At 43.1% G+C, this 27,862-nt stretch overlaps 1 protein-coding gene across 1 annotated transcript; it reads right to left on the reverse strand.

Moving 5' to 3' along the window:
* Positions 1–425: 425 nt before the first annotated feature.
* Positions 426–27,641, reverse strand: oaz2a (ornithine decarboxylase antizyme 2a). The gene is given in 6 exon segments (XM_014124041.3): positions 426–841; positions 2,997–3,082; positions 5,742–5,914; positions 18,120–18,200; positions 18,202–18,268; positions 27,412–27,641. Coding segments are annotated over 6 exon segments (648 nt in total). The 5' UTR covers positions 27,522–27,641; the 3' UTR covers positions 426–710.
* Positions 27,642–27,862: the final 221 nt, after the last annotated feature.

Here is a 27,862-nt window from a genome sequence, read left to right on the forward strand (position 1 = left end):
TGACTTAATATACCCAACAGTTTGAGAAAAAATATATATGTTATAGAATGATTGCAATTGTAACGGAAAGATCAGTGTTATACTTGTCCCAATCATAGAAAAAAATACAAGCAGAACTATTAATTCATTCATGTTGACCCAACCATACCCAGGCAAATATCCCCTTAAAATAATTCCCTTATGCTACCCATTACATTGCTGTCCCTACTAAACAAGCCCTGCTTTGTATAGAAACCACTGTACATTAAAAGACCCAAGTCAGGCTCTTTGATATTCCGTGCAAGCTGTCAGAGTATAGATATGCTTTTACTTCCAGCCAAAAAGTCACCCTGTTGGATTGTTGTGGGCAGGCATGTAAAGCCTGGCATGGAGTGGAGCCCATCGGTGGGGCGATTAGTCAAATCTGAACCAATCGGGTGATGACTCAGTCCAAGCTCCGCCCTTTCCATGCTCCACCGCTGTGTATCACCACAGAGATCTTAGCATCCCCAAGCACCACACCCCTCTTATAATAGAGTCTACAAAAGTATGACAACCCAATCAATGAGAAGGGTAGAGATTTGGGTGGAAGAGAGTATCTTTGGGGTTAGGGAGGGGACACACAGTTTGAGGATGGGGGACAGGGATGAAGGCAGCTGGCGGGAGGGGTTCTGTGGGGGTCATGTGTGGGCTAGGGAGCGGCAGGGTGGTCCGGTTTTACAATGTTTCATTCACTCCTCATCGGAGCTGCTGTTTTCCAGAGAGTAGACCATGAAGATGAGGTCTGTCCGAGCCGGCACCAGAGGGTTGCCGGGTTTCACCACCTCAAAGCCCATGTAGTGGAAAGTCTTTATGATGGATACTGTTAAGAGAGACCATACAGAGAAGTTAGTGAACCTAGCAGGACCAGGACAGGATTAACCAGTGTTGTGGCCGTTCTGTCTTGGGTACCAGATTAGAAGCACTATCTAAGATTAACTTCCCTAGAACATCACTGCCACTTCTAATCAAGATACACTACATGACCAAAAGTATGTGGACACCTGCTCATCGAACATCTTATTCCAAATTCATAGGCATTAATATGGAGTTGGTCTCCCCTTTGCTGCTATAAGAGCCTCCACTTTCTTGGAAAGCTTTCCACTAGATGGTGGAGTGGCAGGTAGCCTAGCGGTTAGAGCGTTGAACTAGTAACCGAAAGGTTGCAAGATCGAATCCCCGAGCTGACAAGGTAAAAAATCTGTTGTTCTGCCCCTGAACAAGGCAGTTAACCCACTGTTCCTAGGATGTCATTGAAAATAAGAATTTGTTCTTAACTGACTTGCCTGGTTAAATAAAGGTAAAATAAATAAAATAAAAATGGTGGAACATTGCTACGAGGACTTGCTTCCATTCAGTCACAAGAGCATTAGTGCGGTTGGGCATTAATGTTGGGTGATTAGGCCTGGTTCACAGTCGGCGTTCCATTCTACCTCAAATGTGTTTGATGGGTTTGAGGTTAGGGCTTTGTGTAGACCAGTCAAGTTCTTCCACACCGATCTCGACAAACCATTTCTGTATGGACCTCGCTTTGTGCACGGGGGCATTGTCATGCTGAAACAGGAAAGGGCCTTTCCCAAACTTTTGCCACAAAGTTGGAAGCACAGAGTCATCTAGAATGTCATTGTATGCTGTAGAGTTAAGATATCCCTTCACTGGAACTATGGGGCTTAGCCCGAACCATGAAAAACAGCCCCAGATCATTGTTCCTCCTCTACCAAACTTTACAGTTGGGACTAGGCATTCGGGCAGGTAGCGTTCCCCTGGCATCCGCCAAACCCAGAATCGTCCGTTGGAATGCCAGATGGTGAATCGTGATTCATCACTCCAGAGAACGCGTTTCCACTGCTCCAGAGTTCAATGGCGGATAGCTTTGCACCACTCCAGCCAACCCTTGGCATTGCGCATGGTGATCTTAGGCTTGTGTGCGGCTGCTCGGACATGGAACCCCATTTCATGAAGCTCCCGACAAACAGTTCTTGTGCTGACGTTGCTTCCAGAGGCTGTTTGGAACTCAGTAGTGAGTGTTGCAACCGAGGACAGACGATTTTTACACATTCTGTGAGCTTGTGTGGCCTACCACTTCGCGGCTGAGCTGTTGTTGCTCCTAGATTTTTCCACTTCACAATAACAAAACTTTCAGTTAACCGGGGTAGCTCTAGCAGGGCAGAAATTAGACGAACTGACTTGTTGTCAAGGTGGCATCCTATGGCGGTGCCAAGTGGAAAGTCACTGAGCTGTTCAGTAAGGCCATTCTACAGCCAATGTTTATCTATGGATATTGCATGGCTGTGTGCTCGATTTTATACACCGGTCAGCAACGGGTGTGGTTCATTTGAAGGGGTGTCCACATACTTTTCTATGTATAGTGTACTTATAAGCTATGGTCGTTTGATTTCATGGACGTTATTAATATACAAAAGGATAGCTCAATCAAATGTCATTATCCATTCAATGTTTTTTTTCTCCAAGGAAATGTTCTACAGTTGGAAAGGAACTGCAACCCTTGCTTTCCAATGTGTATCATAGTCTAAACATCTAATTGGGACAGTCCAAGTACATTATATGGAAATGAATTAGCATGCTAATGCTAACCACCAATTATGTGCCCATTAAAAGCTAGAATTGGCAGTTGCTTCATCCATTTGTGACTTATACATTAATGATATATAGCCATTGATTCTTTAAGAATATAACTTATAAATGCCCCATGAGCCTAGCTTAAATGTCATACCTCATCAGAACCCAAAATATAAGATTGTTTTACTCTAATCTTGTAAACAATGTAAATGTAAACAAACAGTGTATAGCCTCAACATGTTTAAAACTATAATTTTGATATCATGGATGGTCAGTCCTTGCATCCACCCAGAGCTTTTCACCAAAACAGAGGCGGGGTGACATTTTTTGGGGGTTTCAAATAAGAATTCTAGCTGCACTCCTCCTTTGAATCCAGCACTAAATAGTGGAGCGCTTACATCGATCCTCTCTGGCTCTATCGAACCACAAGAACACGTAGTTGACTTTCAGCTTCTCCTCAGCAAACTCCAGCAGGCTGGTGAGCCTGGGGAGAAAGAGAAGGGGGAAGAGAATGAGATGATGCACTGTTTTTACATAAGAGAGTAGACTTACATAATAATGCAGTGGCAGCTGCAGTGCCCCCTTAGAATTAGCTTGTTAGCTCTGCAGTGTTGGAGAAGCCGCTGGCACTGTGCCAAGGCCGTGCCAAGAGGATATTGACATGACACTGATGACATAACGACGCCGCGTAATGGCTCATTTCTATTCATAAGAGGAATGGACTAGAGCAGTGTTCCCTAACCCCAGTCCCCCCAACAGTACATATTTTTGTACTGGCCCTGTTGACAAGTAGAAACATACCTGATTCTACTTGTCAACTATTGATCAAGCCCTTGACAAGTTGAATGAATCAGGTGTTTTTTGTTTGGGACTACAACTAAAATGTGTGCTGTTAGAGGGGTACTCGAGGACCAGAGTTGGGAAACACTGGACTAGAGAGAGAGAGAGAATAGCCTCCCTGAAATGCATTGTTTCAAGTTTTATTAGTCATATGTTAGGGACATGCATGCAGGGCAGGGTTACCGAACAAGCACACAGGGCATGTGCCCCTCGTGACAAAATGTGTAGAATAGTGTTATAAACGGCACATTTTTCTCTCCGCACCATGGCAAAATGCTGTAAGTCAGATTTCTTCCACCGAATATCTTTAGAAGCATTAGGAAGTAGAGACGCTGTTGCACCCTCTTGACTACTGGTGATGTTGTTGGTCCATGTCAAGTCCTCGGTGATGTGGATGCCGAGGAACTTAAAACTACTGACTCTATCGGAAGTCCCGTTCATGTGGATCGGAGCAAGTCAACAATCAAATATTTTGTTTTGCTGATGTTGAGGGAGAGGTTGTTGTACTGGCACCGCAATACCAGTTCACTTACCTCCTCCCTTTTAGGTTCACTCGTCGTTGTAGGTTATCAGGCCTACAATTGTTGAGTTGTTAGCAAACTTGATGATGGAGTTGGTGTCGTGCAAAGCCACGCAGTTGTGGGTGAACAGGGAGTACAGCAAAGGGCTGAGGACACACCCCCGGGGGGCCCCTTTGTTAAGAGTCAGTGTGGTGGCGGTGTTGTTGCCAATCCTCACAGCCTATGGTCTGCCCGTCAGGAAGTCCAGGATCCAGTTGCAGAGGGTGGTGTCCAGACCCAGGGCTCTGAGCTTGGTGCCGAGCTTGGAGGGAACAATAGTGTTGAATGCTGAACTGTAGTCACTTAACAGAATTCTCACTAAGGTGTTCCTCTGATCCAGATCAGAGTATGTGAGTGGAGTTGAGTGGTCGGAAATCCCGCTCATTGCTCATGGAGCGGTGGCTTGCACACCACTCCGGCGCTCCACGTCCTTTCCAACTGCTTCGCTAAAAACCGCTCCTTGCTCAAAGGGAAATAAAACTGCTGCTCCAAATTCACTCCATTCATTCAAATCACAATTTAACCAACACACATCTATTTTTTTTTGACTACCTGAACCTACCATTTGGTTTTGAAGTATTGAAACCAAATCTCCCAAGTGGTGCAGCAGTCTAAGGCACTGCATCTCAGTGCAAGAGGCATTACTACAGTCTGTTGAGGCTGTATCACATCTGGCCATTATTGGGAATCCCGTTGGGCGGCGCACAATTGGCCCAGCGTCGTCCGGGTTTGGCCATCATTGTAAATAAGAATTTGTTCTGACTTGCCGAGTTAAATAAAATATAATTTGAATGAAAAGTATTTCAATAAATAACAGGAAAAAGAGACTGTAAGTGCTTATAATTTCAAGTAGGCTACATGTCATACAGTATTAAACAGCATATAAAAACTCTAAATAGGTCAGGAGCAAGACAGTTAGCCTAAGAAGGAACGATTAATTTATTATTTAGGTTATATTATTTATATTATTTCAAGGCTATAGCCTTCAAATAAATAAATAGTGAAGCATTTGAATGTGTGACACACTAGGTTGGCAGGGACATTAAGTGCTCAGAATTTAAACATTTAGTTGGATTAAATAATTATAGTTTAAAAATTGCACATAAGCTGTGACTTACTTAGAATTAAATACAAATTAAAAAAAATGCCTTATTAGGCTCATTCGTATGTGCCTTTTGAATTCATTTTTAGAAACATGAGTTTGGCCAGAGTCTGGTCCCTGGAGAGCAGGCCAGCAGAGGAGAATACCCTCTCAGCGCTTGCAGAGCCACTGGGGACGCTTAACACCCTTTGTGCCACTCTTGCCAGGCTGTGCAGGGATGTGTAGTTTTTTCTTCTTCTGTAGGTAGGCCTAAAGGATTTTAGATAAAATAATCCTATTAAAACTGAAAGCTCCCTGAAAGAGGTAATATGCCAGGCCTATTGGGCCAAAATCAATCATGGCCTTTTGTATAGATAATAGAACGAAAATGAGATCAGATATTTTGTTGATAAATACTTTGCTACAATGACACAATGACCCACCTCGTCCTTTCTGTTAGCATGTGCACGCTCCATTGTCCTTATACTATAAATGTTGTCAGAGTATAACTTGCATGGGAAATTAGTAACCTAACAGGTCATCCAACATTTCTGTAATGGGTGTCTGCAGGCAAGCTGGTAGGTCTTAACAAGGGGTATGTGTCTCAGAGCTGTATGTAACACCCTGCCTGTCTGTCCTTCTTCGTGTGTGCCTATGCTTACCCCTCCTTGCTGCCCTCCGCCAGCGCCCCAGCGGGGATCTCCAGAAAGAGGCTGTCTGAGGAGAGGGCTGTTTCCCAGCAGGCCGTGCGGCACTCGCTCAATTGGTAGTGGAAGTGCAGGATGGCTGGTGTCCCATTGACAGGAGCTGCCCGCGTCACCGTAAGCCTCTCGTCCTTTAGTGGAGAGGAAGGGAGGACAGACGAAAAGGTACATTTCCTGAAGATAATTTGTGTGCTTGCGTCATACAAACTGTACACACAGCACTTTGACACTTAGCTCATTTAAGACAACGTCAGTGGCCTTGGCGTTTTTCAAAAGAGTGGGGATTAGAGTATTATGTGATGTCTAAATTCTCTAAACCTTGAAAGAATGCAGATTTTCTTTTCTATTGACTGTATTAAATCCCATGAGTTTCCCATGGACTTATTTGAGGTAAAACCAATGAAGTACAGTGTATAAAACCTGGATTTGTCACGAATGTCGTAAGAACATTCAGACCAAAGCGCAGCGTGAAATCGGTTCGACATTTTATTAGAAGTGAACCGCACAAAAAAACAATAAACGAAACGTTCTGGAGTGCTCACAGGCAACTACACAAAAACAAAACAAGATCCCACAAAACACAGTGGGGAAATGGCTGCCTAAATATGATCCCCAATCAGAGACAACAATAAACAGCTGCCTCTGATTGGGAACCATACCAGGCCAACATAGAAATAGAACAACCTAGATTACCCACCCTAGTCACACCCCAACCTAACCAACATAGAGAATAAAATACTCTCTATGGTCAGGGCGTGACAGGATTGCTGATGCTATGTATTGGCCAATGAGAGGCTTAAAAGCCACCAGTCAGCCATATTGATATTCCCCAGTAGGAGCAGTCCTCCATAGGTATGAATGGAATTCTACAGTGTTTCAAGAACAAAATGACATGTATTTAAAGACTGACTGACACTAAAAAAACAATTAATCCCTTTGAAAACGGCCCATGTGGCATCGATATGAGTCAGAAACATTGATTTTTGTGTCAAAATGTACTACAAAGTGTAAATAGGATAATTTTGGTCATAAAGTCAGTCTTGTCTATAACTGAGTTTGGAACCTCAGTGCGTCACAACGAGGTTGGGTTTGGATTACAATTATGTCTATCGTGGGTGAAAAGAGACAATAATGAGATGAATGTCGCCTATCATTGAACGTCTGACTGACATGTGACAGCTGCGTTTTAGAAAATAGCATTGAGCTATATTGTTCATCTGCAGGCTATTATAATACCCTAAGCCTCAACTGTGAGAGGGTCTACTCATACAATTTAGATTAGATTGTCTTTTAGGTTCAAAAGAATCGTGTCCTCTTACATGGTAAGCCTACTGCTGGTAACTTTAGACTATATTGTGCTGGGGTTTTTTTTGGGGGGGGGGGCACCGTTGCATTGGATGTTGGCATAAACACCATGGCAATTATGCACTCCAACGGTAATTATATGCAACATGCATCAATCCACTATAGGCCTATCTAACAATGTAATTATTACCCCAGGATCACTCCCGTAGTGCAGTTTCTCTGGACCACCGCAAGGTCGGAGTTCAGACAGGCTAGGCCTATTTTAGGAAACTTTCTGAATGGACATAGTGAGAATTAGCAAACTGATACACACACACACTTAAAAAGGACCCATCAACCAAAGCCACCTGCAGTGCATCTCACTCAGACACATAAGCAAATCAATTTCTCCAAAAACCTTGCCTTAGCTTTAAATCCTTTCTGTAGGATATCAAAAACTAGTCTGCTAAATCAATGTAGCCTATCATGTAAATTGAGGGGGAAAGTTCAAATCAAATCGTATTTGTCACATGTGCCGAATACAACAACCTTACCGTGAAATGCTTACAAGCCCTTAACCAACAACGCAGTTTTAAGGGGAAGATAGAGACAGCTGTGATATACAATGCCTTCCGAAAGTATTCACACCTATTGACTTTTTCCACATTTTGTTGTGTTACAAATTGGGATTATAATGGATTTAATTGTATTTTTTTTCTTGACGATCTACACAAAATACTCCATCAATGTGAAAGAGAAATTCGAACACTTTTAAAGAAGAATGAAAAAGAAAACACTAATATATCTTGATTAGATATACTGTAGTCAATACATGTTAGAATCACCTTTGGCAGCGATTACAGCTGTGAGTATTTTGGGGTAAGTCTCTAAGAGCTTTGCACACCTGGATTGTACAATATTTGGCCATTTACTCTTTTTTGAAACTCTTCAAGCTCGGTCAAGTTGGTTGTTGATCGTTGCTAGACAGCCATTTGAAAGTTTTGCCATAGATTTTCAAACCGGTTTAAATCAAAAACTTTAAATTAGGTCACTCAATGTTCAATGTCGTCTTGGTAAGCAACTCCTGTGTATATTTGGCCTTGTGTTTTAGGTTATTGTCCTGCTGAAAGGTGATTTGTCTCCCAGTGTCTGTTGGAAAGCAGACTGAACCAGGTTTTCCTCTAGGATTTTGCCTGTGCTAAGCTCTATTCCGTTTCTTTTTATAAAACAAAACACTCCATAGTCCTTGCAGTTGACAAGCATTCCCATTTGATGCAGCCACCACTATGCTTGAAAATATGAAGTGGTACTTAGTGATGTGTTGGATTTGCCCCAAACAACATAATGCTTTGTATTCAGGATAAAAATGTTTATTTATTAGCCAAAAACCTCTGGTCTTTGTGGTTGAATCTGTGCTTGAAATTCATTACTCGACTGAGGGACCTTTACAGATAATTGTATGTGTAGGGTACAGAGATGTGGTAATCATTCAAAAGAATCATGTTAACCCCCATTATTGCACTCAGTCCATGCAATTTGTGACTTAATCAAATGTTTACTCCTGAATGTATTTAGGCTTGCAATAACAAAGAGGTTGAATACTTATTGATTAAAGACATTTTAGCTTTACATTTTTTTTATTAATTTCAAAACATTTCTAAAACTAAAATTCAACTTTGCCATTGTGTGGTATTGTGTGTAGATCAGTGTCACAACATCTCAATTGAATCCATTTTAAATTCAGACTGTAACATAACAAAATGTGGAAAAAGTCAAAGAGTGTGAATACTTTCTAAAGGCACTGTAGGCCTAGGCTATGAAGATGAAATTGACAACCCTTAGAAAATAGAAACACATAAACGCAACCTGTCCATAGCCTATTAGCCGTTGATTAATTTAAGTGAATCAATGGGTAGTTATGTTGACACTAAGCCTGCATTTACATTTTAGTGCTTTATCTGTGACACGACTTATTGATATGGGTAACCTAAACTCCGGCGGATATTTCACTGTTCCCTTCTTGTAATTCACGCATCTCCGCTGGCAACTCTCCTATCCCTTCCCCCTCTCTCTAGCTCTTAAGCAAGTAGCCTAGGCTATACTGAAAATTATTAGCTCTGGTGTGGTGTGATCCCATTGGCTAAATTGATACATTGTCGCAATGATGCATTGCAACAACAACAACAACAACAAAAAAACAGACAGAGAAATTCAAACATTCATTCACACAACGAACCCACAGACCTGTCAGCGGCAGACTGTCAGTGGCAGGCTATAAAGCCTTCCCTGTATTTTTCGTTGTCTTAAAAAGATTCTGATAATGTCTCCAGTCATATAAAATGTAAAAAATGTTGCCAGGCAAAGAAAGGAGAAGAAATGTCTCTCTATTTGCCATTTCTAACATAGGCATTGGAAGTCTTCCATGCAGCTCTCACGCAGTAGCGTAGGCTACATATACCTACAATAAAGCAATGTTTTGTAAAGTTTTATACACTGCTCAAAAGAATAAAGGGAACACTTAAACAACACAATGTAACTCCAAGTCAATCACACTTCTGTGAAATCAAACTGTCCACTTAGGAAGCAACACTGATTGACAATAAATTTCACATGCTGTTGTGCAAATGGAATAGACAACAGGTGGAAATGATCGGCAATTAGCAAGACACCCCCAATAAAGGAGTGGTTCTGCAGGTGGGGACCACAGACCACTTCTCAGTTCCTATGCTTCCTGGCTGATGTTTTGGTCACTTTCGAATGCTGGCGGTGCTTTCACTCTAGTGGTAGCATGAGACGGAGTCTACAACCCACACAAGTGGCTCAGGTAGTGCAGCTCATCCAGGATGGCACATCAATGCGAGCTGTGGCAAGAAGGTTTGCTGTGTCTGTCAGCGTAGTGTCCAGAGCATGGAGGCGCTACCAGGAGACAGGCCAGTACATCAGGAGACGTGGAGGAGGCCGTAGGAGGGCAACAACCCAGCAGCAGGACCGCTACCTCCGCCTTTGTGCAAGGAGGAGCAGGAGGAGCACTGCCAGAGCCCTGCAAAATGACCTCCAGCAGGCCACAAATGTGCATGTGTCTGCTCAAACGGTCAGAAACAGACTCCATGAGGGTGGTATGAGGGCCCGACGTCCACAGGTGGGGGTTGTGCTTACAGCCCAACACCGTGCAGGATGTTTAGCATTTGCCAGAGAACACCAAGATTGGCAAATTCGCCACTGGCGCCCTGTGCTCTTCACAGATGAAAGCAGGTTCACACTGAGCACGTGACAGACGTGACAGAGTCTGGAGACGCCGTGGAGAATGTTCTGCTGCCTGCAACATCCTCCAGCATGACTGGTTTGGCGATGGGTCAGTCATGGTGTGGGGTGGCATTTCTTTGGGGGGGCCGCACAGCCCTCCATGTGCTCGCCAGAGGTAGCCTGACTGCCATTAGGTACCGAGATGAGATCCTCAGACCCCTTGTGAGACCATATGCTGGTGCAGTTGGCCCTGGGTTCCTCCTAATGCAAGACAATAGCTGGAGTGTGTCAGCAGTGTGGCTGGAGTGTGTCAGCAGTTCCTGCAAGAGGAAGGCATTGATGCTATGGACTGGCCCGCTCGTTCCCCAGACCTGAATCCAATTGAGCACATCTGGGACATCATGTCTCGCTCCATCCACCAACGCCACGTTGCACCACAGACTGTCCAGGAGTTGGCGGATGCTTTAGTCCAGGTCTGGGAGGAGATCCCTCAGGAGACCATCCGCCACCTCATCAGGAGCATGCCCAGGCATTGTAGGGAGGTCATACAGGCACGTGGAGGCCACACACACTACTGAGCCTCATTTTGACATGTTTTAAGGACATTACATCAAAGTTGGATCAACCTGTAGTGTGGTTTTCCACTTTAATTTTGAGTGTGACTCCAAATCCAGACCTCCATGGGTTGATAAATTGGATTTCCATTGATTATTTTTGTGTGATTTTGTTGTCAGCACATTCAACTATGTAAAGAAAAAAGTATTTAATAAGATTATTTCTTTCATTCAGATCTAGGATGTGTTGTTTGTGTTCCATTTATTTTTTTGAGCAGTATATTTTTGTTCAGTATAGTTAAAGCAGGGCTCCCCGGCCCTGTTCCTGCAGAACGTCCTGTAGGTTTTGCCTCCAACCCTAATCTAGCACACCCGATTCTAATAATTCGCTGGGTCAGGTTAGTTATAACTGGGGGGAAAAAACTAAATCATTGTCTAAATGTCCTGGACCATAGGAAATATAATAATAGCGAAGTCCAATGTCCAGCAATAATAATGAGGGCAGCATCACAGCCATAGCCACGGAAAGTAAGGGTGCTAAAGCACCCCCTGAAAAATTGGGAATATTACAGTACCAGTCAAAAGTTTGGACACACCTACTCATTCAAGGGTCTTTCTTTATTACTATTTCTACATTGTAGAATAATAGTGAAGATATCAAACCGATGAAATAACATGTAGTAACCAAAAAAAAGTTTAATAAATCAAAATATATTTTAGATTCCTCAAAGTCGCCACCCTTTGCCTTGATGACAGCTTTGTACACTCTTGGCATTCTCTCAACCAGCTATTAGATTACTCTGCCAATGAAAAACATAATCAACATGTAGATGTTTGTAATGCGTTCATGGTGACGTCTATAATAATAACTACTTACACATCACGTGTCAGTTTATCTTTAGATAAAGCAAGGCAGGCTAGCTAACGTTAGCTAGTGAGGCAGGCTAGCTTACGTTTTTTGCTAACATTAGCATAGTTCGCTAGCTAGAGAACTAGCTAGCTAGCTAGCTAGCTACCTCGTTACAACAGGTCGTAGCTCATACAAGTTTGTGTATTGTCATTTTGGTTGTGAAGTGCAATTTCAAAAAATGTTGTCCTTTCTTTATAACAAAATGCAATTGACCACTTGGCTGTCTACTGTATCAACTTGTCACAGGCCCTCCCAGTCAACACCACCTCATAAGATGAGGAAGTACATTGTTTATAAGGATTGCCTGCTGCAGTTGTTCGAAAGATGTCCAGTTTGCAGCCAAACATGCAACATAGAGAAGACCAGCGAGGGGACCCTCAGCATTACACAGACATGGCCTCACTGTGAGCATTCCTATAAATGGAACGGGGAGGACACTTGAACCAGATTAGTGACATCTGACCTTGTCAAAACAGTTTCGAGTTTTGTCCCAATTCACCTTCATAACCTAGGCTGGTGGAATCAGCCTGATTGCTGTGTTTTACCATTCCATTTCACTTCACATACCATGATATCTGAAGTGAAATAGAAAGGTGAATGCAGCGATCAGGTTGGTTGCACCATGCTAATCATAACCACCATTGATAATGTAATCAGTGCTTTGTGTGTGTGTTTTTGTGTGACCGACCAGTATCTTTGATGAAGGGCCAGGAGCCGATCTATACTGCCATGCCCATCAATGGGGCCCTGGCAAAGACCTCACCTCTTGCCTGCTCGGTCGCCGATGGGGAGACCAGAATTAGGTAGGTTTAGTCTGACCTGTTCAACATAGTATATGTTTGTCAGATATCACCTATCCTAACTGCCATCGGTAATTGAACAGTGACTGTGAATGTGTTCATAGATGCATCTATGGAGCCGGCACTTGGAGACTTGCAAGATGATGTGATGGAGTCCTGACAGGCTTGATTCTGACGTCTCTGAATGGAGAGAGACCTGGCACTTAACACATCCACAATGTGGGACTGAAGGTGATTACTAATAAAACATTACAGCAGAAATGTCTAGTATTTGCAACACCCTTTTCATTATTTTAATTCCATTGGAGACACCAGTTAGTCCTCTCACTCAAACCCTGTCATTTTTTTGTCTTGTTTCACCTACCACACATTTTCCAGGAATATCCGTATAATGTTCCTGAATGTATCCAGAGTATTTTCAGATTTCGTTGCCGTGAAAAGTACAGTAAATGTAAAATTCACATCAAGCGTAATGTTTGGATTCATTCTTGCGTCAGGTGAACTGTCGTGTCCTCATCTTTGGTCTAATCATTTTCCCATCATCTCGAAACTGTTCCCTTGCAATTGCTTCCATGCTTATCCATATGCTTTTCATATTTCTTCCTGTAAGAAACATTTCAATTTAGCCCTATCCATATATGCCAATTCCCATGAGTGTAAAGGGTTAAGGAAAATGTTTTTATTTGTATGTTTAGCTCACATAATACTATGTAAAAGTATTGCTTCAAGACAGTGTTTCCTGTCAGTCATCTAGTGTATATATATACAACAACAACAACAACAAAAATCACTGGGTAAAACTAATTTCAGCATCAGTCAATTCAGAAATTGAACTGGACACAGTATCCAATACGACCCCACCTCTGTTTTTGTTATTAAATGTGTTTAATGTTGACCCCCCACCTCTCTTTCTCTCTTCTCATTGGTGGTACCTAATAAAAACAGTGGGTAACAGTAGAGCTGCGAGCCTTCTGCTGTCAATGAAAGGGCTCTTTCTTTCATACGCGAGGCAAGGATGTTGATATCACAGGTGTGACTGATCTGTTTAAGCCTAACCCTCTTAGCCCACTCTGAGACAGTCACATGTCTGGGGCAAGGACACACCTGTGTGTGCAAGTGTGTGCAAAGAGAAGGAGGGTAGAGCAGATTCAGGTGCTGCTCTTAAATGCAAGTAAAACTAAATGCATGCTCTTCAACCGATCGCTGCCCGCACACGCCCGTCTAGCATCACTACTCTGGACGGTCTGACTTAGAATATGTGGACAACTATAAATACCTAGGTGTCTGGTTAGACTGTAAACTCTCCTTCCAGACACATTAAACATCTCCAATCCAAAATTAAATCTAGAATCGGCTTCCTATTTCGCAACAAAGCATCCTTCACTCATGCTGCCAAACATACCCTCGTAAAAAACTGACCATCCTACCGATCCTCGACTTCGGCGATGTCATTTACAAAATAGCCTCCAACACTCTACTCAACAAATTGGATGCATTCTATCACAGTGCCATCCGTTTTGTCACCAAAGCCCCATATACTACCCACCACTGCGATCTGTATGCTCTCGTTGGCTGGCCCTTGCTTCATACTCGTCGCCAAACCCACTGGCTCCAGGTCATCTACAAGTCTCTGCTAGGTAAAGCCCCACCCTCTCAGCTCACTGGTCACCATCGTAGCACGCGCTCCAGCAGGTCTATCTCACTGGTCATCCCCAAAGCCAATTCTTCCTTTGGCCGCCTCTCCTTCCAGTTCTCTGCTGCCAATGACTGGAACGAAGTGCAAAAATCTCTGAAGCTGGAGACTCTTACCTCCCTCACTAGCTTTAAGCACCAGCTGTCAGAGCAGCTCACAGATCACTGCACCTATACATAGCTCATCTGTAAATAGCCCATCCAATCTACCTCATCCCCATACTGTATTTATTTATCTATCTTGGTCCTTTGCACTCCAGTGTCTCTACTTGCACATTCATCTTCTGCACATCCTACCATTCCAGTGTTTAATTGCTTTATTGTAATTACTTCGCCACCATGGCCCATTTATTGCCTTACCTCTCTTATTCTACCTCATTTACACATGCTGTATATAGATTTTTCTACTGTATTATTGATTGTATGTTTGTTAATTCCATGTGTAACTCTGTGTTGTTGTATGTGTCGAACTGCTTTGCTTTATCTTGGCCAGGTCGCAGTTGCAAATGAGAACTTGTTCTCAACTAGCCTACTTGGTTAAATAAAGGTGAAAAAAATAAAATTATAATAAATAAAGGTGCGAATACACTTGCAAAGAGACTCAAATATGTGTGCTCGGGGCCTCCCGAGTGGCGCAGTGGTCTAAGACACTGCGTCGCAGTGCTAGCTGTGCCACTAGAGATCCTGGTTCGAGTCCAGGCTCTGTCGCAGCCAGCAGCCAGCCAGCTGCGACCGGGAGACCCATGGGGCGGCGCACAATTGGCCCAGCGTCATCCGGGTTAGGGGAGGGTTTGGCCGGCAGGGATATTCTTGTCCCATCGTGTTCTAGCGACTCCTGTGGTGGGCCGGGCTCAATGCACGCTGACACGGTCGCCAGGTGTACGCTGTTTCCTCCGACACATTGGTGTGGCTGGCTTCGGGGTTAAGAGGGCATTGTGTCAAGAAGCAGTGCGGCTTGGCTGGGTTGTGTTTCGGAGGACGCACGGCTCTCGACTGTCACCTCTCCCGAATCCGTACGGGAGTTGCAGCGATGAGACAAGACTGTAACTACCAATTGGATACCACGAAATTGGGGAGAAAAAGGGGTAAAAGTAAAAAATAAATATATAAAATGTGTGTGTTCAGCATCCACGGTAGCACAGATGGGAATTAAAAACCCAAAGGATATTGTGGTAGAGAGCTTCAAGTTCCTCGGTGTTCAAATCACTAAGGACGTATCATGGTCCAAACAAACCTACACAGTCGTGAAGAGGGCACTACAACACCTCTTCCCCCTCAGGAGACTAAAAGATTTTGCATGAGCCCTCAGATCCTCAAAAAGTTCTAAAGCTGCACCATTGAGAGCATCTTTACTGGCTGCATCACAGCTTGGTATGGCAACTGCTTGGCATCTGACCGTAAGGCGCTACAGAGGGTAGTGCGTATGGCCCAGTACATCACTGGGGCTGAGCTCCCTGCCATCCAGGACCTCTATACCAGGCTGTCAGAGGAAGGCCCAAACAATTGTCAGACTCCAGCCACCAAAGTCAGACTGTTCTTTCTGCTCCCGCACGGCAATCGGTACCAGATCGCCAAGTCTGGGACCAAAAGGCTCCTGAACAGCTTCTACCCCCAAGCCATAAGACTGCTGAACAGTTAGTCAAATCACAGATAGACACACTTTCACACACACGCTGCTGCTACTCTGTTTATTGTCTATCCTGATTGCCTAGTCACTTTAACCTCTACTTACATGTACATACAGTGCATTCGGAAAAGTATTGAGACCGCTTGACTTTTTCCACATTTTGTTACCTTACAGCCTTATTCTAAAATGGATACAATAAAACATTTTCCTCATCAATCTACACACAATACCCCATAATGGCAAAGTGAAAACGGTTTTTTGAAATTTTAGCACATTTATAAAAAGACAGAAATACCTTATTTACATAAGTATTCAGAGCCTTTGTTATGAAACTCAAAATTGAGCTCAGGTGCATCCTGTTTCCATTGATAATCTTTGAGATGTTTCTACAACTTGAGAGGAGTCCATCTGTGGTAAATTAAATCGATTAGACATGATTTGTAAAAGCACACACCTGTCTATATAAGGCCCCACAGTTGACAGTGCATGTCCGTAGAGCTCCAAGACAGGACTGTGTAGAGGCACAGATCTGGGGAAGGGTATCAAAACATTTCTGCAGCATTGAAGGTCCCCAAGAACACAGTGGCCTCCATCATTCTTAAATGGAAGATGTTTGGAACCACCAAGACTCTTCTTAGAGCTGTCCACCCGGCCAAACTGAGCAATTGGGGGAGAAGGGCCTTGGTCAGGGATGTGACCAAGAACCCAATGGACACACTGACAAAGCTCTAGAGTTCCTCTGTGGAGATGGGAGAACCTTCCAGAAGGACAACCATCTTTGCAGCACTCCACCAATCAGGCCTTTATGGTAGAATGGCCAGACGGAAGCCATTCCTCAGTAAAAGGCACATGACAGCCCGCTTACACTCTCAGACCATGAGAAACAAGATTCTCTGGTCTGATGAAACCAAGATTGAACTCTTTGGCCTGAATGCCAAGCGTCACATCTGGAGGAAACCTGGCACCATCGCTACAGTGAAGCATGATGGTGGCAGCATCATGCTGTCACAATGTTTTTCAGCGGCAGGGACTGGGAGACTAGTCTGGATCGAGGGAAAGATGAACGGAGCAAAGTACAGAGATATCCTTGATGAAAACCTGGCCCAGAGCGCTCAAGACCTCAGACTGGGGTGAAGGTTCACCTACTAACAGGATAACAACCCTAAGCACACAGACAAGACAACACAGGAGTAGCTTCGGGACAATTATTAGAGCCCAGACTTGAACCCGATCTAACATCTCTGAAGAGACCTGAAAATAGCTGTGCAGCGACGCTCCCATCCAACCTGACCGAGCTTGAGAGGATCTGCAGAGAAGAATGGTAGAAACTCTCCAAATACAGGTCTGCCAAGCTTGTAGCATCATAGCCAAGAAGACTTGAGGCTGTAATCGCTGCCAAAGGCGCTTCAACAAATTACTGAGTAAAGGGTCTGAATACTTATGCAAATGTAATATTTACATTTTTCAGAAGAACAGTTTTTGCTTTGTCATTATGGAGTATTGTGTGTAGATTGATTTTAGAATAAGGCTGTAACCTAACAAAATGTGGAAAAAGTCAAGGGGTCTGAATACTTTCCGAATGCACTGTATTACCTCAATTACTTACACATTGACTCTGTACCAGTAGTCCTTGTATATAGTCTCATTATTGTTATTTTATTGTGTTACTATTTTTTTTATTGTACTTTTTACTCTGCATTGTTGGGAATATTTCACTAAATGTCTACACCTTTTGTATTTGGCGTATGTGACAAATAACATTTGATTTGACTTGATATTATGATATTAGCTCTTGGACAATGCACACTTTCTAGATCACCATGTATAGAGTCTATGGTTGATAAACTATCTCAGTTATTTTGACTGCCTCTGTTCAAACCATATATGGTTTCAATATTGTCAGCCAGAGCTATAGATCAGCAGCATTTTCATGTACCATAATTGTACATAAGACACCTTGTTATCAGGTTATTACTTTGACAGTACACTGTGTACATTAGAAATGCTGACATGGGGTGATCAGGGCAAAATAGGAAGTGCATGTAGGATTCCTGTGTTGTCTCAGCATAAAGAGCATAAACCATTCAATGATATTCAGCTTTTCAAGGGATCCATTTGAGCAAGGCGAGGCTCAGACTCGTTTATCATGATCACTTAAGGAGTATTTACGGGTTGATGTGATTTGTTGATCAGTGACTGCAATGAAGTTGCCTCTGGGGTTCTCACCTTGTGTAGTAACAGGCCGAGAGAGTGATCCCTGCCAGTCCCTCGCCCACCCGGGATCTTCAAGTGTGGGTGAGGGGCATCAGGAGCACCACAGAGGCCCCGGAGCCTGGTGCCTGGAGCAGTGGAACCTGGAGCCCACTAACAAAGAACTGTAGAGAGGGGATGGAAGGAAAAAGAGAGAGAGAGAGAGAGAGAGAGAGAGAGAGAGAGAGAGAGAGAGAGAGAGAGAGAGATGAATGACCATGCCACAGGATTCATGAAAGAGACATGAAAAGCAGGAGCACTTGACTGATTGACCATTCAGGTTCAGGTTTAGATTTGTCGGTTTTTGGAGATTTGGGGCAAGGTTTGGGATATATATGATTTGCCTAGTCTCATTCACCAGCCTTGTGTCTGTTGGCAGCTATTAACTTGATAAAATGTTGGCGGAGATACTATTTCCGTAAAACCAGTGTTTCAACATAGGACCAGGATCAATAAGTAGTTAAAAGGGCCCAGGGTATTTAATCTTCTTTCCTAGAGGTACCAGTTCTGTCTCAAATTGCACCCTATTCCCTACATAGTGCACTAGTTTTGACCAGAGCCCTATGGATCCTGGTCAAAAGTAGCATACTATACAGGGAATAAGGTGCCATTTGGGATGCAGCCACCGTTACAATAACACTAAGTGGTGCACTGCCATGTCATAAAGTCACCGGGACACTACTCAACCCACATACCTCCCGTTGCTACTCTACTTGGACATTTATGATTTTAATACACTTAATGGAAGTGGATGGCTAATGGGAACCAAGTGCCCAAGTAATAAAAGTGCCCAGTTTGCATTAGATTGATGTCTTTCTTTGGTTGTGTTCAATTTGCCAGCTTGTTGCGTCACTGGCACTATGACAGTCCTACATTAGTTTTAATCAAGTGCTGTTCCACAAATACCACCAAATAACAGCACCTCAGTAACAACACCTCTTTGCTCCTGCCTATGCCAAAGGCAAAGTAATATAGTTAGGTTTTGAGAAGTCGCAGTGTGCCATCTGCACTGCTTCTAAACTCGGCAACCTCAACCTTCATTGAGGCAGGCGATGTCATAGAGAACAAATTGACTTTTACAATAACAACCTGCTGAAGTTAAGTGTTAGCTCTGCCTCTGTCAATGCCCGCCCCCTCTGTGTTATTCATGGTTCACCTCACTGCAGTCCTTGGCTGGAACAGCTTGCCCTATTTTCCCCGAGTCATGTCTAATCAGGGCCGGAAGAATAGTGCATTATACCATGACATGCTGTGCTGTGGCCAGTACTTGTCATTGTCTGCTCTCATAAGACGTCTCGTAAACATCCCATAAGACTAAAGCAGCCGCCAAGCCTCTTATCAGACGCAGGTAGTACTGAATGTACAAAATCAGTGGCCTTCACCTTGAGCTTTAAGGCAGGCTGAAGAGGCATGGCTGGTTTTAACTTTCTCTGGGGCAGACAAGTAAACAAGTCTGTGTAAACAACTCTTTGGCCTCAGGGCCCTTCGACTAGTAATAAATAATACTAACCCAGCCTAAACCATAAACAAGGTAAATAATCAAAATGTCAGGGGTGGCCAACTCTGGTCTCCGGTCCTGAAAATATTGTTATGGAACAAATGTGCGCACACACTGTAGCTCTTCAGGAAGGGGGTTGTCTATGCTACCCATTGTTGCAATATGGGAATTTATTTTCAAAGCTATGAAATTATCAGCACTTAAATCAAAAAAAGTCACACTACACTGTGGTTTGACTTGAGAGGCAGCAGAGGAACTACTGTGATGTGAAGAGAAAGGATCTGGCTTGTTTGTGATGCATGCCTTTCCACCACAACGGCATGATCTGTAAACACCTCTGCAAATAGCCTCGTCGGGGCCCAGGAACACACATCTTGGTCGTTTGGAGTTACGGGGCCTAGTTTCAGGCCAGTAGTAAAAATAGCCCGATGCTCCCGAGGGGGCTTACAAAAACATTGCATGGGCCAGTATTACCATTAAGAAAACGTGCCGCCACACATTTGACAGGCAGCATTTTAATTTACCAGAAATTAACCGGACCCATACGCATTGGGTGCATAACCCGATTAGGGCATCCAACCACAGTGCTCAGAATGACAAATCACATTTAGATTATGGTAGTTCATCTTAACAGACCATGCAAGTCGAGGACGCAACAACATGGGTCCTTCTTACCGAATTCCGATGTGTACTTTGAAGATTTTAGAATAATGCCCCATTCACATTAACCATAAGTAGTCCACTACATTGCCACAGAGGTAATTCATTTGAATGGGGACCGTGCACAACGGAGTAGAATCACAACGCCCCCTTACGGTTGAAGGCTCAGTTCATCAGTCCGTCGAAGAACAGGAAGTTGCCAAACCACTGAAGAAGATGAAAATGTGGTTTTGGACGATGGATTTATGGGATAGCTAGCAACTTGTAAACAATTACACATTCCTTCCTGTATGTGAGTACTATATTAATAGTATGTTAAATAATACATATTTACTGTTATGCCAATTATACTTCATGACTGTTGCCTCCCGTTTTAGTTTGTGATGGTAATGGCGTTAGTTTTTTAAAAGAATTATTAGGTGGAGGTCGCTAGCTACAGTATAGCCTAGATCTTAGCTAGCTAGCTGCTCTGTAAGCTAGCTTGACTTGCTATAAAGTTATAGAAACAAGTTCAGGAAAAAGTAAACAAAACATGTTTTATTATCAACTGAAACAATATGTTTCCACCTGTCTTGAATAAAAAGGTCCTATTTGACAATCTCACAAAATAAATTCGATCCCTGACAAGACACTAGGCTCTCCATCTTATCTTGCATTGTGAAAACGTCCTTAAACTCTCCCTCCAGTAGCTGAACAAGATTGCATGAAGATGACGTATGGCATAATGAAACCCGTTACGATGTAAATGAGGCATAACTGTCCACATTTACTTTTCCTCAGCCAACAAGACAAGTAACAAACAGCAAAATCACTAGCCTATGTCAATCTACTATACCCCAAAGTAGAAAAGTTGACCTATTCTATTGGTCACCCTGTAGATAAAGAAATAGCCTATTCCTAACAGACTGTGGGACGATAGATTCGAAATTCATACAACCAGTAGGCCTGGGCTACATAAAACAACTTTAAAAGGCAATGAGGCAGATGCAACAGATTAGAATGTTTAGCTTTAAATGTTGATAAACTATTATTTCTTCACATTGTAAGCGCAGCAATGCGCACAAGGCAGTAGGCTACGCGAAAATGTTCATTCCATGATGCAATTAGCATAAAAACACTGTTGTCAAAAGTACACCGCACATGGGAGCGGTTCCATGTGACCAAGATGAAAATACCCATTCGAAATTTAGAAAGAGGGCAGATCTAAAGATGCAACGCGATTTAGAATTGTTGCGCAATGATTGGGTTTATAAAAGCACGTTTCACTCCAGCAGCAATGAAAGAGCTGTTTGAGGAGCTGAAGTAGCAGATGTTCTGCTGCCAATTTAATTCCACAGAAGTATGCAAATTAACCACATAATGTATTTCCATCGACTGGTATTTCCATTGATTAATAGGCAAAAAAAAAAAAATTCGCAATGGGTTTTTTGTCCTTTTCCCGGACAATTGGCCGTTGTGAATTTTATTCATCGGCTTTAAAAAAAAAAAAAAAAGATATCGGCCAAAAGCCGGCTATTACTGGCTAACTGAAACCCTGGCATGGGGTCACATTCACTCTGGGGAGTGTCTGTATGTCTCGCCCGCAGCCAGTGTGGACTGGTGGTTAGCCACGTAAGTTCAGAGGCTTTTCAAATAAATTATTATTTGTCACATGCGCCGAATACAATGGGTGTAGACTTTACGGTGAAATGCTTGCTTACGAGCCCTTCCCAATGATGCAGAGTTAAACACCCTCTGTAGTGCTTTACGGTCGAGGGCGGTGCATTTACCATACCAGGTGGTGATGCAGCCAGTCAAGATGCTATCTATGGTGCAGCTGTAGAACTTTGAGGATTCAAGGGCCCATGACAAATCTTTTCAGCCTCCTGAGAGCATCTTCTCGTGTCCTCTTCACGACTGTTTGGGTGTGTGTGGACCATGTTAAGCCCTTAGTGATATGGACGCCAAGGAACTTGAAGCGCTTGACCCGCTACACTACAGCCCTGTCGATGTGGATGGTGGCGTGCTCTCCCCTCTTTCTCCTGTAATCCACGATCAGCTCCTTGGTCTTACTGATGTTGAGGAAGAGGCTGTTGTCCTGGCACCACTCTGCCAAGTCTCTGACCTCCTCCCTGTAGGCTGTCTCATTGCTGTCGGTGATCAGGCCTACCACCTCTGTGGCGACAAAAAATGACAGCAAAATTGAGGATGGTGTTGGAGTTGTGCGTGGCCACGCAATTGTGGGTGAACAAGTACAGGACGGGACTAAGCACACACACCTGAGGGGCCTCTGTTGAGGATCAGCGTGGCAGTGGTGTTGTTGCCTACCCTCACCACCTGTGACCGGCCCATCAGGAAGTCCAGGATCCAGTTGCAGTGGGAGGTGTTCAGTCCCAGGGTCCCGAGCTTGGCGACGAGCTTGGAGGGGACTATGGTGTTGAAGGTTGAACTGTAGTCTATGAACAGTATTCTCACATAGTTATTTCCCCTCTTGTCCAGGTGGGAGAGGGAAGTATGAAGTGCAATTGAAATTTTATCATCTGTGGCTTTGTTGGGGCGGTATGAGACTTGGAGTGGGTCCAGGGTGTCTGGGATGATGGTGTCATGACCAGCCTTTCAAAGCACTTCAATTACAGATGATAGTCATTGAGGCAGGTTACCATTGAGTTCTTGGGAACAGGGACAATGTCGTTCAGCCTGAAACATGTTTGTATTATAGACTGGGACAAGGAGAGATTGAAAACGTCTGTGAAGACACTTGCCAGCTGGTCTGTGCATGCTCTGAGAACGCGCCCTCGTATTCCGTCTGGCTCGGCTGCCTTACGAGTGTTAACCTGTTAAAAAGTTTGACCTACATCGGCCCCAGAGAGCGAGATCACACAGTCATCTGGAACAACAGGGGCTTTCATACAAGACTGTGTTGTTTTCCTCTAAGTGAGCATAAAAGGCATTTTGCTCATTTGGAAGTTCTTCGTCACTCACGGGTGGGTTTCGCATTTTAGTCTGTTTATTGTCTGCAAGCCCTGCCACATACAACGAGCATCGGAGCCGGTGTAAATAGGATTCCACTTCCTATGTTGTTTTTCATTTTTTATGTCTCGGAGTTCATAGTTTCCTTTTATGTGTCCATATCTGTGTCCCGTTCCTTGTAAGCGGTAGCTCTAGCCTAGTGCGTAAATGTATTGATGAAGTCCGTGACGGATGTGTAAACTCCTCAATGCTATCAGATGAATCCCAGAACATATCCCAGGCTTGTACTAGCAAAACAGTCTTGTAACCTCGCGTCTGCTTCATCAGACCACGTCCGTATTGAGCATGTCACTGGTACTTCCTGTTTGAGCTTTTGTTTGTAAGCAGGAACCAGGAGGATAGTCATGGTCTGATTTACTGAAGGGAGGGCGAGGGAGGGCCTTCTATGTGTTTCTGTGGGTAGAATAAAAATGGTCTAGCGTTTTAGCGCCCCTATTGGCACAGGAGACGTGTTGGTAGAAGTGAGGTAGAACGGTTTTAAGTCTCCCCTCGTTAAAGTCTCCGCCCACCAGAAATGATGCCTCTGGGTGTGCGGTTTTTTGTTTGTTTATAGCCCCATACAGTTTGTAATTCAATCAAAAGTGGTTTCTAGGAGTTACCTTGGAAAGGCTTTGAGAGAGCATTATCTACCAGTTGCTGTTCTTATAGTTGATTTAGTTAATAAAAAAATGTAATAGTTAATCTATTGATTATATTATTTCAAATGTGCAGCGCAAAATCTAGCAGTGCAAAAAATTATGCTCTTTGGTCGAATCCTGGAAACTCCTAGTAGGTGACTTGCATTGATTTATTTGTTGTCACTAGCCACATGATTACTCAATGTGTCACGAGATGACGAGAACATTCCAACAGTTTCAGGAGGGTCACAGCTCCTAAAAAGTTTTGAACCAGCTCAGCATTCTTAGTTGTGCTAACACTTTCTCGGGCACATTCCATTGTTACATTTTATACATTTACCAGACACTCTTATCCAGAGTGACTTACAGTAGTTAGTGCAGGTTTTGTTTTTACTTTTTTGTACTGGTCCCCCATGGGAATCAAACCCACAACCCTGCCGTTGCAAGCGCAATGTTCTGCCAACTTCCTAAGGAGGTTACAGTTAGGGTTAAATAATGGTGGCACTGCTAATAAAATGCTGAGAACCAGCACCTTTTTCCATTCCCTTATATAGGAAAGCGCCTGTCCTTGCACAAAATGCCAGCTTGTTTTGAAAGGCAACACTCTCACCCTCTGACATTCAGACCCCCCCCCCCCCCCCCCCCCCCAGTGCCAAAGGGCGCTAGGCTAAATAACCACAGTCACAAGTTGAAAAACTAACAACAACCACTGCACCCTAGTATAAACATTATTCAAGTCTTGCAGCAGTGACCTAGCTTGCACCGTACTGTATTAACATACTGGTGAGGTATTAATCATATCTGTGTTGCAGGCACAGCACTGGGACACAAGGATATAAGTGCGTCATGCACCATGTATTCTCCCAGGACTTGTGTTAGGAGAGTGTGAGAGAGTGGTTGTATAATCACTGGAACCCAGGCAAGCATACCAAACTCTGCATTAGGGTTTAATATAGAGTACACTGCAGTGCAATGAGAGAGTACTGTATGGAAGGTCGATAAATAATAGGGTCTGAAGGTGATAGGTAAATCCAAAACCCATAGTGCTTTTTGTCTGGTCAGGGTGTTTTCGATTATTTCAAATATCATGAGTTCTGCAATTATTAATAAAACTGGTTTCTTCAGTCCATTTCTCTTGGTGCTGCAGTTGTTTGAGTTTCAACCTTTGGCAGCCTGATTTTAGTTAATTATTCCTTTGAATCCAAAGCCATTATCTATGTTTGCCCTGGTGACTGGTTAAGAGTTTTGTGTGGCACAAGTCCAAGGAACACAAGGCTCCAAAACAGGATACTATTCCTCGCAAGTCTTCCAGGAAAGCGCTAACAGACTAGCTCCGAGAGTTGGTGGCCAAACCACCTCTTACTAGCCAGTTAATCTATGGGTCAAACCTGAGCTGCTCCAAATATTTTATGACTAGTTTTATACAATTTAAGTTAGTCAACAATATACTATTAACCATACTATTAACCATTGACCTACTGGATAAATAAATCCTTGCCTACATAGCAAACCAAAAGTTCCCATGAGCTTGATGGGTAAGATTTAGAGCTGTACAGTATAAGTGTGAATGTAGGTTCTCGTTTCTAAAAAACCCAGGATACCAAACTGAGAAGTTCTGGTAATTCGAGCTGCGTGTGCTCATTGGAGACCACCATGTGTACCCTGTCCCGATCCCCTTTCCACTCTTGACTTGGCTTAGGTCAAGAGTATCATGACCACAGTAAATGTCACCTGACAGCCAGAACCTACTACTTACAAACATGTTTATATGAAGTTTGTCTTAACCTACAGTACTGTATCAAGTTGCATTCAGGATGCCATTTTAGGACAGAACAGCGCATCACAAGGTGATCCCTTGAGGAGATCAGTGTACTGTACAGCATGTCATAGCCTCATCTGATCTATTCAAAGTGTTCCCCTATCATCCATAGAAATTAGTCGCATTAGACTAGAAAGAAAATCGTACTGTTAAACAGATCCATAGCATCCCACACAGGTTTCCACTGGTGCTTTAGCCACAAGCTAATATAATCTAGTCCAAGCCCATTGGGGGCTCGGCTGGTTGTGTAATAGTGTGTGTCTGTGTGATGTAGGGCAGCTGATGCCTTCTGCTGACAGGGACATAAGCTAGCACGCTAGTGAATGGACCCTGCGCTTGCCACCACACATGTAAAACATAAATGCACATGCATGCATAGTACACGCACATACTATGTTGTCAATGTAATATTCAATGTAGGCTATTTTGATATTCTTAGCTTCTGCATATCATGTAATGCATACTTTTATGAGACAGGCTGGTGGTATATGATGATGGAATACTGCTGTGGACATTGACACTCATTCTTCAAAAGGCAGTACTGTGTTTACCAAGATTGAGTGATAGGCTATAAACGACTCTCCTGATGGAACATGGAAGAAGATTCTGAAGATGATAGCATTGTGGATGCATCACGTCATTATATAGGCTAGTCTAGGAGGCTACTGTTGCTCTGCTGCTTCGACTACAGCTAAGCAACCCTGTCCTTTGACGCAAAGCTGATTTTCGATGAAAGCAAAAAAATCTAAGTAGGTCTAGGCATGGGGGTGATATCAGGTCATAGGTAGGCATGGCACCTGGACAGATTATGGCAACAATAGCCTAATAATAAGAGGTGCATCTATATTTTTCCGTATTAACATCTCATTTATATTAAAGGGATACTAACCCTATTGATTTGACTTTCTAATAAAATATGCGATATTAGTGCGACATTTGGGCATCAAGAAAATAGGTTACATTCACTGACACTGCACAAAATGAAATGTCCCGTGCGCAGAAAGTACAAGGCGGAAATGTTTTTGGTAATTCGATCCATCTTCTACGCTGTATGAAAACAACTTCGTAGGACAATTGTTGTAGACTTAGGGGTAAGCATTATAAAAAAAATATTAAGTATAGGCTAATTAAATTATTGTTGGAGCAATTAAATGCAAATGCATAGTGCGCAATAGGGTCATTGTTGAATACATTGATACAAAATTGCCTATAACCAATAACAAACAATATGTGGTCTAGGTTATGCATGTAGGCGTACAAATGCTATTAGGACATGTTACATTATATGGGCCTAGTATGTGACATCGATACTATTCTATTAGTGTTCATAAATAGGATCGAAAATTCACATGCATAATGCTACTGTAAATTAATCTAATCACAAACCTAAAGCAAATCATGAATACATCAGCTGTAATTGATAACCTACAGACAGGAATTACAGCCAAATATTCAGTGTTATTATCACAACATGAAATATCTGGTTATTATTGTGTTATTCTGAAAAGTTAAAGGGTGGAAAACTAATGCATTTAAATATTCGTAATCATTTAAATATTCATAATCAATGGTCAGTTTAGCAAATCAATGAAAAAAAAAGATTAGGAAAATAAATATCTATAATTGTAGAAATGTATTCGCAAAATCGTGTAAGACATTGCCTACCTTTCCTCGGTATTCAGCATGATACCCTCGAGGAAATCGAAAACTTTATGTCCTTTTTGACAACCAAAGCAATGACTATTTAACAGAAGCTCCACGGAGAAGTGCACCATCCGTAAAAAAACGGAATTAGAGTTAACTCCGGCGCGGTTCTAGCTATATAATATGAGGCTTCAATTCGCAAAAGAAATAGCCGTAGACGCCTCTGCATCGACTATAGTGTTGATGCTGGAAAGGGGCTATTTATATGCCCGTCCGACACGACCATTGGAATCATGGGTAATTCAAAGCAGGAAGCAATGTACTAGCTATTGACCGATTGGGTAAAGACAGTACAGTATGAAGATACGCAGAAACAGCTTCTCCAATAGAAATCCCCGATCACGTATGTAGACGATGTCATGGCAACGTTGGCTAGCTAAACTCATGCGCAGAAACACGTAATCGTCTAACG

The sequence above is a fragment of the Salmo salar genome, chromosome 10 (genome assembly GCF_965601325.2).
Source record: "Salmo salar chromosome 10, fSalSal1, whole genome shotgun sequence".
Taxonomy (NCBI): domain Eukaryota; kingdom Metazoa; phylum Chordata; class Actinopteri; order Salmoniformes; family Salmonidae; genus Salmo; species Salmo salar.